Below are 13355 nucleotides of genomic sequence, written 5' to 3' on the forward strand. Positions count from 1 at the left end.
GGCACTGTACACTACGTTACTGATCCTGTACTGATCCTGAGTTACATCCTGTATTATACCCCAGAGCTGCACTCACTATTCTGCTGGTGGAGTCACTGTGTACATACATTACATTACTAATCCTGAGTTACATCCTGTATTATCCTCCAGAGCTGCACTCACTATTCTGCTGGTGGAGTCACTGTGTACATACATTACATTACTGATCCTGAGTTACATCCTGTATTATCCTCCAGAGCTGCACTCACTATTCTGCTGGTGCAGTCACTGTGTACATACATTACATTACTGATCATGAGTTACCTCCTGTATTATCCTCCAGAGCTGCACTCACTATTCTGCTGGTGCAGTCACTGTGTACATACATTACATTACTGATCCTGAGTTACATCCTGTATTATCCTCCAGAGCTGCACTCACTATTCTGCTGGTGCAGTCACTGTGTACATACATTACTGATCCTGAGTTACATCCTGTATTATACTCCAGAGCTGCACTCACTATTCTGCTGATGGACTCACAGTAAACCCATGTAATCAGTGTGTGATGGAAACTTCTGCCCCTATCCGATGTATCTTGTATCCGTGGTAACACTTTGCCCTTAATTCTGGTAATTTCGTGCCCCCCTCTTGACGTTTCTGTGGCCGCCCCTCCCCGTCTCATTGGTTCCCGCGTGGTCTCAGCCTCCGCTCCGTCTTAGTCTCGCTGCTGCTTCTGTTACATTGTATCAGTGTCTTAGTAGAAGTCTGATCTGTTGGGTGGACCCCGGAGTGGTCTCCTGACTGTATCCTGGATTCACCCTCATCAGCATCTGTTCTTCTCCGGTCTCGGCGGTCTGTCAGCTCGTCAGACCTCCACCGGCTCCAGGGGCTGCAGATGAGCCTTCAGGAGCTGAATGCTGCTGAGAATCTTCTTCTGGTGACCGGACAGCGTCACTCCGATTAACTGGATATCTCTGGAAACGACGAAAAACACGTCAGATACGATAACGGGGGCGGAAAGACTGACGCTTAAAGGACAATGATCCTGAAACCCTAATACCGCTCATTACAGAATATTACACCCTGCACTATCTTATACTCCAGACACCTCCAGAGCAGCATTCCGAATCCTGCTGACAGGTACTATAAATCACAAAGTCACCTTTCTGTAGAATGCAGCTTTGGATGTGACTAGAGTATAAAACATGATGGGAAAATCAACATTTTTGGGACTTTGAATGATGTTCACTAGTTGTATAACAAAAAGTTCGGCAACTTATTGATAAACTTTGTGCTTCTGTTCATCGCCGTCAATGCTGTCAATGAACAGAACAATTCTTGCATAAATTTCAAGGCAGAAAACCTACTCTGGGCTAATGCTTTTTCCACAGCTGAGGGTTTGTTACAACTGAATCGTCTCCGAGACAATCCTCTAAGAGTTCAACCATCTGAATAAATGATGCCTGCACTGATACAATGTAACAAACTATAAGGGCAAAGGCAACAGTTTGTACTGATGAGTTTAACTCACAGATTGATACAGAAACAAACCCTCAGCTGTGAGCAGTACTCGATTAAAAAATATATTGAAAAGTTGTCCAAACTTTATCATACCAGACATAATATATATTTACTGAGGCCGCGACTGACATGAAACTCCGATTTCCTTACTCTGCCGTCAGTCGAGAGATGGCGTCCAGTGTCGTGTATCCGGCTTTGTCGAAGTTCTCTTTGTATCTCTCCATCTTGATGGCCTCCAGCCATTCGTGTGGGGAGGAGAGGGAGGGGAAGTCTGGAGGACAGTTACTGAGGAGCGGCTGGGAGGGTCTGACCAAGAAGAGAAGGTGAAACGCGTCAGCAGAACGGGCGGCGGGACCACGTTAGAACAGAAGTCGCAGCTTTTAGGTTCAATTATTTACACAGAAAGCAAAATATCACAATAAATAAAAGAAAATCCTCGTCTGTGCCGTCTCCGAGAATAAAATATGTAAAAGCAGCAGAAAGTTCAGACATGAACAGATGTTAAAGGGGAAATCCAACTGATGAGGAGATGACATAGGAGACGTCCGGACATAAACGCTGTGCTGCTCTGTAGATTAATCAGACCCTTTGGCTTAGAGATTTCCTCTGATTTACTGTAAATGTTTAGACAACGATGTCACAGATAGTAGTAATAGTCAGAGTAACATGGAGAATAAGTTAAAGGAGTTATGAGGAGTGTAGCTGTGAATCCAGCTCTGAGGTGAGATAAACACTTACTAAAAAGCAGCAGCATTAAGGACATACAGGTGTACTGTGCTGTGTAGCTGTGAATTCAGCGCTGGGCTTTGCTTTTAGACTTAATAGAAAATAGTCTAAATATAGGACATTATAGAGCATTATTTAGCAGTGTAGTTGTGAATCCAGCTCTAGAGTGATGTAAAGCATTTGTCAGTGTCACTTTCATTCCAGCTCTAGGTTGAGATTAAATATGTGCTAGAAAGCAGCAGTATGTCTGTACTTCATTCTGAATCTGCTCCTCCCTCCTCCCCTCTCCCTTCTCCATAGACTTCAATACGCAGCTGTAATCTGATCCCTCAGCGAGTTGGCAGTCTTTTTTTCACTTGAGAGAGGCAATGAGAGAAGAGGAGGAAAAGAACTGCCTCATAAGTGGAGAAAGAAGCGTAAAAAGCATACTGGGGTATAAAAAGTAAGTCACAGGAAACTCACTTAGGTCCAGTGATGCCTATAATGTGTCTGTAAACTCCAGTATGGCAGTGTAAAAAAGCGGGGGTCTTCTATCCGGTATCTTCACCTCTAGACCAGAGTGGGGAGTAGGTACAAAGAGCGTCTCTCGCTCTGGACAACCACTGATTTTAATGTGCACAGTGTAATACTAAAGTTCCCCCAGTGGTGGCGCTGTAGGGAAACTGAACAATTACTGCCAGATTACAGCTGATCGCTGAGAGCATTGTGTGATCACCTTATTGTGAAGAGACCTTTCTACCAAGTTGGGATTTTCCAAAGCAGAGACCCCCTAATTTATCCTCTATGGAAGATAAAGCCGTACTCACCTGCTGCTTGAGACTCCCACTGTTTTTAAGCAGTTAGGATTTCTTATCATTCGATCCAAAGAGCTAACAATCTGCTCAAACCGAGGCCTCTGAGAACGATCCAGCTGCCAGCAGTCCAGCATCAGGAGGTGCAGTGCGCTGGGGCAATCTGGGGGAGGGGGAAGGCGGTACTCCTGGTCTATGGCGTCTAGTACCTGAGGAGTATAAAATAGAAATGAGATAGTGGGGTCAGAAGAGTGGAAAAGGTTTCAGCACATGGCCCAGTAGGTTTTGTATCGGGTGACAGAGCGGGACAAAGGGTGAAGGCCTGAGCGCGGAGATTTACAGATGTCTGTGACTTCATTCAGCAATTTCATCTTAAAAGATTTTTAACTCCCACGAGGACTCATATAGTCTTGATTCCTTCAACCACCCAAAGAGAAAGCCTATGAGTCCTGCTTCCTTTACCCACTCATATAGAAAGCCTAAGAGTCCTGCTGTCCCCACCAGATCATAAAGAAAGCCTGAGAGCCCTGCTTCCCCAACTCACTCATAAAGAAAGCCTGAGAGTCCTGCTTCCCCCACTAACTCTTAAAGAAAGCCTGAGAGTCCTGCTTCCTCCTCCCACTCATAGAGAAAGCCTGAGAGCCCTGTTTCCTCCACCCGTTCATAGAGAAAGCCTGGAAACCCTGTTTCCTCCACCCACTCATAGAGAAAGCCTGTGAGTCCTGCTTCTTCCACCAACTCATAAAGAAAGCCTGAGAGTCCTGCTTCCTTCTCCCACTCATAGAGAAAGCCTGAGAGTCCTGCTTCCCCCACTCACTCATAGAGAAATCCTATGAGTCCTGCTTCCTCCTCCCACTCATAGAGAAAGCCTATGAGTCCTGTTTCCTCCACCCGTTCATAGAGAAAGCCTATGAGTCCTGTTTCCTCCACCCGTTCATAGAGAAAGCCTGGAAGCTCTGTTTGCTCCACCCACTCCTAGAGAAAGCCTGGAAGCCCTGTTTGCTCCACCCACTCCTAGAGAAAGCCTGGAAGCCCTGTTTCCTCCACCCACTCATAGAGAAAGCCTGAGAGTCCTGCTTCCCCCACTCACTCATAGAGAAATCCTATGAGTCCTGCTTCCTCCTCCCACTCATAGAGAAAGCCTATGAGTCCTGTTTCCTCCACCCGTTCATAGAGAAAGCCTATGAGTCCTGTTTCCTCCACCCGTTCATAGAGAAAGCCTGGAAGCTCTGTTTCCTCCACCCACTCCTAGAGAAAGCCTGGAAGCCCTGTTTGCTCCACCCACTCCTAGAGAAAGCCTGGAAGCCCTGTTTCCTCCACCCACTCATAGAGAAAGCCTGTGAGTCCTGCTTCTTCCACCAACTCATAGAGAAATCCTGTGAGTCCTGCTTCCCCCTCCCACTCATAGAGAAATCCTGTGAGCCCTGCTTCCCCCGCCCACTCATAGAAAAAGCCTGGGAGCCTTGTTTCCTCCACCCACTCCTAGAAAAAGCCTGTAAGCTCTGTTTCCTCCACCCGCTCAGAGAAAGCCTGTGAGTCCTGCTTCCTCCACCCACTCATAGAGAAAAGCCTGTGAGTCCTGCTTCCTCCACCCACTCATAGAGAACTCCTCTAAGCTCTGTTTCCTCCACCCACTCATAGAGAAAGCCTGTAAGCTCTGTTTCCTCCACCCACTCATAGAGAGAGCCTGTGAGTCCTGCTTCCTCTTCCAACTCATAGACAAAGCCTGTGAGTCCTGCTTCCTCCCCCCACTCATAGAGAAAAGCCTATGAGTCCTGCTTCCTCCACCCACTCATAGAGAAAGCCTGTGAGTCCTGCTTCTCCATCCATTCATATAGAAAGCCTGTGAGTCCTGCTTCCCTTGCGCACGCATGTACAGGTCTGTACACCAACAATCAGCAGAGGAGGAAGGTTTTCTCTATATGTGAACAAGGGAAAGCAGGACTCACAGGCTTTTATATAAGTAGTTGGAGGAAGGAGGACACACAGTCATTCTCTATGAGTTCTGACAGCATTATATGTAAAAATAATGACTAAAATAATAATAAATGACATCTCTCAGAGCTCAGCATTTCCTTATCTATCCTGTGCTGTCTCTAGATGCAGCAAGTTATGTATCTCTATGGTAACAGACTACAAGCAAACCATGTGTGTAGTCTGATCTCACAGTCACACTCCCTCCATCTCTTCCCTGGTTATTGCTAATCTATTACATGTATGGTAGTAAGGAGAGAAGGCCAGGAGGGAGGATTCCTGTTGGATCTGACTACACACAGGGATTGTTTGTAGTCTGTAACCAAAGAGACACATAAAACTGCATGGGAGCTGGATACACACAACATATTACATATGGAAACAGTTATCACTGAAAAACAAACTTTTGAAGGACAGAAGACATATTGAGATCACCTCTTGATTGCTCATGTCCCAGTATGGCCGCTCCCCATAGGAGGTGACTTCCCACATGACGATGCCATAGCTCCACACATCACTGGAACTGGAGAACTTGCGTTGCTGATGAGCTTCCGGTGCCATCCAGCGTAGAGACTGCCGTCCAACCTGCAGGACCATGGAGGGAACTTAACGACATTCTGAAGATCTCATATTATTGTAATAATAAGAAACGGGGTCCAGATTGTCCTATTCTGGATTGAGGGGTTCTTCTACAAAATTGTTACGGGGGTATTCCTGGGGTAAAAAAATATGTATTTTTTAAAGATCGGAGTGCTGAAAAAAAAGAATTAAAGAAGTGATGCTCAGCCGTACCGCTCCCATCCTGACACTAAACTGATCCTTGCTGATCTTCACTCTTTGGTCCTGTGTCGATAAATGGCTGGAACTGGCAATGACCGGCCGAGGCGAATCACCGCTGCCGAAAGTTACTGGCGGAGAGGGCATTTCAAGTGGGTTCAGACGGGATCCAGCATGAATTGTAATGGGAGCTGAGGGGGGAATAGTGAGGGCACGTTCATGCAACCCTCGACTCCTACAAAAGATTGGTTGGATAGCACTGGGACCCCCTGGATTGAGCAGGTAATGACAGGGGCACAAGAGCACTTGGCCCACTTACAAAGCGATATTATGTAGATTATTTTGGACCATATGGCAATATTCAAAAAATTGGCTAGGATCTGGAGTGGACACACCATTGGGATCCAAGAGGTAAGGGGGCCACTACCACCTGCAAAACAGGTGGAGTTGTGCATTATGAGGAGCTATTGGACTCCACTATTCTTGGAGAGGGGCCTCTTCTGTTCGTATCCACCCCTGACAAGGGCGTTATGCCCAAACACGTACTTACCAGGTCTAGAGGTCCGCGCAGCCCAGACACCTTGCACACTAACTGTCCATTCACCAGGATACTACGAGCTGCAAGATTTCTATGGATGTAACTTCTATCGGACAGATATCTCATCCCGGATGCCACGCCGCGGAGCATGGAGACCATCTGTAGGGCGGACAGACCACCCTCGCACTGCTGAGATACAAGAGAAAGGAGGCCGTCATATGTCAGGTAAATGTGAGAGTCATCAAGATACTATCCACTATGGAAAAGGAGGAAATAATCTACTGGCCAAGAATACAATCCACTGGCCAAGCATTCAACCCCTGGTCCACCACCATGACCGATCACGTCCATGGTTCACCTTCCAAACAGAAGGTCGGGCGCATTGCTTCTTATGGTAATTTATGGGCTGGTGATACTCATCCCCTACCCTGAGATAAGCGTCCAGGGCTCCGTTCTCCATGTATTCTGTCAGGATCATGATGGGACGACTGCGAGTAACGGCACCTTCTAGACGCACAACGTTGGGGTGGTCAAACTGCCCCATGATGCTGGCCTCCCCGAGGAAGTCGCCCCGCTCCTTGTCACCGCTCCCGGAGCGCAGGGTGCGGATACACACAGCGATGTCTCTCTTTCCAGGTAGACACAGACGACCGCGACAAACATCCCCGAAATCTCCTGAAGGAGCGAAAGGAAACATCTCATAGATCATCCACCACATATCTAGGTCTCTATCACATTTATCCGTCCTTTACTGTGTCCCTCCCGGGACTCTTGGTTCTTACATGTGGAGCCTCCTCTTTGTGCCACACAGTCCATTATTACCTGTGCCGATCACCTCTTCAATCTTCACATAGGACACATCGATCTCTCGAGCGAATTCCCGCACGGCCTCCGCGGGGTCCTCGTATGTGGACGGGTCGATGTAATATTTCACCCCTATACCTGGGATAAACGGAGGCCGGTCGTGTGTCAGAGCAGGATGTAAAATTTCTGTCCGGCACATTATAGTCTCTGAGCAGCATTATAATATTTATATATAGAGTTAATGAGTAAACGGTTCAGTCCCTCCACAGCTGCATTCTCAATTCTGCTTCAGAGCTGAAATCTCCCAGCGTTTCCTGCTTGTACCGAGTTTGCAAAGTATTAGATAAAGATTTGCGTATTCTGGAAAGTGTTATTCTTGTATCAGGCGCCATCCCTTACATTGTAGGAGATGAGCGGCTCTCATAGGGCTGCAGCAGTCCCTAAGCTTACTGAACGTTGTCAGTGAGGCCTCATTCAGATGTCAGAATTATGCATGCAGCTCTGAAGTGGTATTAAGGAAAATAAGAAAAGTACTTTTGAAACTTGCAATGGGAATCATTATATATATACATACATATATATATATATATATATATATATATATATATATATATATATATATATATACAGTTATATGAAAAAGTTTGGGCACCCCTATTAATCTTAAGCTTAATGTTTTATAAAAATTGGTGTTTTTGCAACAGCTATTTCAGTTTGATATATGTAATAACTGTTGGACACAGTAATGTTTCTGCCTTGAAATGAGGTTTATTGTACTAGCAGAAAATGTGCAATCTGCATTCAAACAAAATTTGACAGGTGCATAAGTATGGGCACCCTTATCATTTTCTTGTTTTAAATACTCCTACCTACTTTTTACTGACTTACTAAAGCACTTTTTTTGGTTTTGTAACCTCATTGAGCTTTGAACTTCATAGCCAGGTGTATGCAATCATGAGAAAAGCTACTTAGTGCAAGTTGTTCTCCTGTTTGAATCTCCTCTGAAGAGTGGCATCATGGGCTCCTCAAAACAACTGTCAAATGATCTGAAAACAAAGATTATTCAACATAGTTGTTCAGGGGAAGGATACAAAAAGCTGTCTCAGCGATTTAACCTGTCAGTTTCCACTGTGAGGAACATAGTAAGGAAATGGAAGAACACAGGGACAGTTCTTGTTAAGGCCAGAAGTGGCAGGCCAACAAAAACATCAGAAAGGCAGAGAAGAAGAATGGTGAGATCAGTCAAGGACAATCCTCAGACCACCTCCAGAGAGCTGCAGCATCAACTTGCTGCAGATGGTGTCACTGTGCATCGGTCAACTATACAACGCACTTTGCACAAGGAGAAGCTGTATGGGAGAGTGATGCGAAAGAAGCCGTTTCTGCAAGCACGCCACAAACAGAGTCGGCTGAGGTATGCAAAAGCACATTTGAAGAAGCCAATTTCTTTTTGGAAGAAGGTCCTGTGGACTGATGAAACCAAGATTGAGTTGTTTGGTCATACAAAAAGGCGTTATGCATGGCGGCAAAAAAACACAGCATTCCAAGAAAAACACTTGCTACCCATAGTAAAATTTGGTGGAGGTTCCATCATGCTTTGGGGCTGTGTGGCCAATGCCGGCACTGGGAATCTTGTTAAAGTTGAGGGACGCATGGATTCCACTCAGTATCAGCAGATTCTTGACAATAATGTTCAAGAATCAGTGACAACGTTGAAGTTACGCAGGGGATGGATCTTTCAGCAAGACAATGATCCAAAACACCGCTCCAAATCTACTCAGGCATTCATGCAGAGGAACAATTACAATGTTCTGGAATGGCCATCCCAGTCCCCAGACCTGAATATCATTGAACATCTGTGGGATCATTTGAAGAGGCCTGTCCATGCTCGGCGACCATCAAACTTAACTGAACTGGAATTGTTTTGTAAAGAGGAATGGTCAAAAATACCTTCATCCAGGATCCAGGAACTCATTAAAAGCTACAAGAAGCGACTAGAGGCTGTTATTTTTGCAAAAGGAGGATCTACTAAATATTAATGTCACTTTTCTGGTGAGGTGCCCATACTTATGCACCTGTCAAATTTTGTTTGAATGCAGATTGCACATTTTCTGTTAGTACAATAAACCTCATTTCAAGGCAGAAACATTACTGTGTCCAACAGTTATTACATAGATCAAACTGAAATAGCTGCTGCAAAAACACCAATTTTTATAAAACATTAAGCTTAAGATTAATAGGGGTGCCCAAACTTTTTCATATAACTGTATATATATATATATATATATATACACACACACATACATATACATATATATATATATATATATATATATATATATATATATATACACATGCACACACACACTCTGACTGCTTTAAAATGCCACTAGGGGGAGCTCTTTGCATATAGATTTTAGCAATTTTTATAGATTTGCTGCTTTGCAATAAACTTTGTAATACATTTTAAAAAAGCAAAATCTGCTTCTTTCCCCTCCCGGACTGATCTTTCACCCTCAATTCATGTTGAAATCTGTAAAATGTGTATTCAGTGAATACAGATTTTCCCATTACTGAGATAAGAGAGGACACTTGGTGCTTTTAAAATTTTATGGAGGAAGAGGGAGGAGCTAGAGGAATACAGAGAGAGATTCCGCTGCAGGTTCTCATGAAAAGAGTTACAGTTCTCCATAGAACTTTATGAGCACCAACTGTGATCTATCTCAATAATGGGAAAATGTCAATTGAGAATTGGGAGATTGAATGATCAATCTTGGAGGAGAAAGAAGTCTGCTTTGTTCGTGGCTGCGTCGCTATTATTTGTTCCAAGTTTATCAAAGTGTTGCAGGTCGTTTGATAAATTTGGTGCGACTTTCAATCTAACGCTTCTATCTAGAACTGATTTTCTTTTACTTTTTACTCCTTCCCTCTACTCTAGTGACTTTGCACCTTATCTGCACAGCTGACCTGATCCCCTCAGATCGCACCCACTTCTTAAAAGCAGCGAGAGTGATAAAAAAAATAGCAAAATGTTGCAAATTTTGAGCAAAAATTAGCGACTTATTTGCAACTAGAAAAAAAAATGGCGCAAAATACTAAATACTTCCCCCTCTCTAACAAGCTACGGACGGGGGGCCTCGGAGGCTGCACTCACCTCTGGAAGTGATATAGTGCTGCAGTCGGTCGGTATACGGCGTCTCCCGTCTTTTACTATAATTACAGAACAGGACAAAGTAAAATCAATACAGTAATAAAAACAATAACCAGTAGAATTTCCTGTACCACGTGCAACGCCTGCAAAAAGTATTCACACCCTTGAAATTTTTGATGCATAACTGTGCATGAGACACATACTTTTCGGAGGATTCCACTCGGCTCAATAGGGTATGAATACTTTTGCATCCTTGTTGTTTTTTTTTTTTACATTTTTACAAAATATGTAGATTATTTTGTGCGGATATGTTTTCACCATGATGGATTTTGAGAGTGGTTTAACTTTTGGAAAAGTGAGAAAAAGTGAATCACATGATCACATGAAGTAACCCTTTGTACCAGACTGGATACTGTGACACTTGAAGTCAACAAGTGATTGTTGAAGATAGAACTTTTGCTACCAGGACCAAGGAAACTAAACTTGAAGACTACGTGAGCCAGCAAGAACACAGTATGAGCATCCTCTACAGCCATATATACAGGGACACAGGTGAAGAGCTGAGGCTCAAGACCACCAGGGACTCTTCCATTAACTCCTTCACCAGTGTCTCTCAAAGTACTCTCAATGGTTCTGTGTAATCATACATACTGCTCCCTGCATCCTCCTATAGACATCCCTCTGAGACACATTTACTATAAACTAAGAAGTTAACTCTAGACCACCAGGGACTCTTCCATTAAACTCCTTCACCAGTGTCCCTCAGAGTACCCCCAAGATAAGGATCATATCCTGTGCTGCTTAATAAAAGTCAGCATGAACACATTATGAGTACTCTTTATAGAATGAGAACCCATGTACCACTAGTTGAGAGCCTAACCTCTAGACCACCAGGGACTCTACCACTAACTTCTTCACTAGTTTCTCTCACAGTACACGCAAAGTTAGGTGCTGATTAATAAAAGTCAGCATGAACATTTTATGAGTACTCCTTACAGACATACCCCATGACACATGTACCAAAGACTAACAACTTAGGCTCTAGACCAGCAGGGATTTCACCATCACCCCCATAACCGTTTATTGCACAGTACTCCTTCGGTAATGATCATTCACTATACTGCTTATATAAAGCCAGCATGAACACTGTACAAATACCCTTGCAAACATGCACGACAAGTTGAGAACTTAAGCTCTAGACCACCAGGGACTCTACCATTAACTTCTAATCTTCACCAGTATCTCTCAAAGTACCCCCGAAGTTATAATCCTACAGCATATTGCTCAGTGCCTCTTCCTACAGACACAAGTACCAAAGGCTAAGAAATTGACAATCCCATTAACCCCTTCTTCTGTATCTTTCAAAGTACCCACAAAGTTATGATCACATGCTGGGCATTTACCTAGTAAGACCCAGTTGGGCACACAACAGACCACCAGGAACTTCACCATCAACCTCTTACCAGTCTTTTCGAAAGTACCCCAAAAGTTACGATCATACACTATAACCTTTATTAATTGCTATAAAAAAGACAGAGCGGGTACCTCCTACAGCCATAACCCCTGGTCATACGCACCTCTGGACCTCTAGACCACCAGGGACTCTACCATTAATCTCCTTCACTAATGTCTCTCGAAGAATCTTCAAGGTTATAATTATCCAGTTTACTGTCGATTATAAATCCAGCATGAACACATTATCAGTACCCCCCTATAGACAGACCCCTGGGGGACTCTAGACCACCAGGGGCTTTATTTATATTAACTTGTAGCCCGCAAATCCATTTTCTATAAAACTGGTCCTGCTGTTTAGGGAATGGAGGACTGGAGATCGTGACTCTTATTAAGGACTGTGAGGTTTATCTTCTTGTGTATTTCCATGATTGATAAAAAAAAGATCCAAGAATTATAAAATAACCTTTTATAGAGAAGTATAAGGACCAAGAGGATGGAGAGACCAATGAAGGCCAAAGCCCCGAGGCAGGACCCCACGATGAGAGGCAGCTTGTCCTGCGACAGTTCCGACCTTTCCCCACCTAAAAGAAATGTGCAGCCATTATATGTTATGTTGTTATCTGGTGCATTATAACCATATATCGTACAGGGTGGTCTGCACCCAAGAGACAAGTCGCCTGTATGGTGGGGAGCCTGCTAGGTCTTCATTATCACTGCCACATACTGCAAATATTAATGGGATCACACTACTACCTATAAGTGTGTGTTCTGGGTTGTGCTCTCATGACAACACTTCTTGTCACTGTGATTTGGACATTGAGCCTCAAACTATAAAAATCTAACATTATTTCTACGGTGGAGATAAGAAAATGGAAGAATAGATGAGAGCGGTGGTTGTATATCCTTATAACGACACTGAGATCTCCCACCACAAAAACTATTTTCTGCAGCGGCACCTACAAATAATAAACCCCGCAGGGGGTAGGAAGGGGGCTGCACAAACTGCAGGGGTGTTACAAGCAACAATGTGCCCCCACAACAAAATGTGGAATATGGGCTTCTGGCTATTTCGACTATTTTGTCTTCTATTTTCCTTTTTTTTCTCATCATTCTTTTGAAACCTATCTAATGGTTAAAAGTGAAGGTCACCCATTATTCTGTGCAAATTACATAATTCATCTTTATGTCCTGCATAAAGATAAAAATATAGAGACCTGCAGCCACCACTAGGGGGAGCTCCCTGTATACAGAGATACATGAGAATATTCTGTCTGCAGCCACCACTAGGGGAGCTCCCTGTATACCGAGATACATGATAAGATCCTGTCTGCAGCCACCACTAGGGGGAGCTCCCTGTATACAGAGATACATGATAAGATCCTCTCTGCAGCCACCACTAGGGGGAGCTCCCTGTATACAGAGATACATGATAAGATTCTGTCTGCAGACACCACTAGGGGGAGCTCCCTGTATACAAAGATATATGATAAGATTCTGTCTGCAGTCACCACTAGGGGGAGCTCCCCGTATACACAGATACATGATAAGATTCTGTCTGTAGCCACCACTAGGGGGAGCTCCTTGTATACGCAGATACATGATAAGATTCTGTCTGTAGCCACCACTAGGGGGAGCTC

General features: G+C 44.1%; 1 protein-coding gene across 1 annotated transcript in view; it reads right to left on the reverse strand.

The window, feature by feature from the left end:
* Positions 1 to 564: 564 nt before the first annotated feature.
* Positions 565 to 13355, reverse strand: part of LOC141271581 (ephrin type-B receptor 5-like) — a gene marked incomplete at its 5' end in the record, with an annotated part of 64552 nt that continues 51761 nt past the window's right edge. Inside the window, 9 exons of the mRNA XM_073681625.1 lie at positions 565 to 955; positions 1653 to 1808; positions 3035 to 3228; positions 5429 to 5578; positions 6321 to 6497; positions 6736 to 6983; positions 7131 to 7250; positions 10267 to 10322; positions 12182 to 12299. Coding sequence (XP_073537726.1) covers positions 847 to 955; positions 1653 to 1808; positions 3035 to 3228; positions 5429 to 5578; positions 6321 to 6497; positions 6736 to 6983; positions 7131 to 7250; positions 10267 to 10322; positions 12182 to 12299 — 1328 coding nt within the window. The remainder of the gene's footprint in view (positions 956 to 1652; positions 1809 to 3034; positions 3229 to 5428; positions 5579 to 6320; positions 6498 to 6735; positions 6984 to 7130; positions 7251 to 10266; positions 10323 to 12181; positions 12300 to 13355) is intronic.

Source organism: Phyllobates terribilis, unplaced genomic scaffold (assembly GCF_046119375.1).
Source record: "Phyllobates terribilis strain yellow unplaced genomic scaffold, ASM4611937v1 Scaffold_5__5_contigs__length_657084704, whole genome shotgun sequence".
Lineage (NCBI taxonomy): Eukaryota > Metazoa > Chordata > Amphibia > Anura > Dendrobatidae > Phyllobates > Phyllobates terribilis.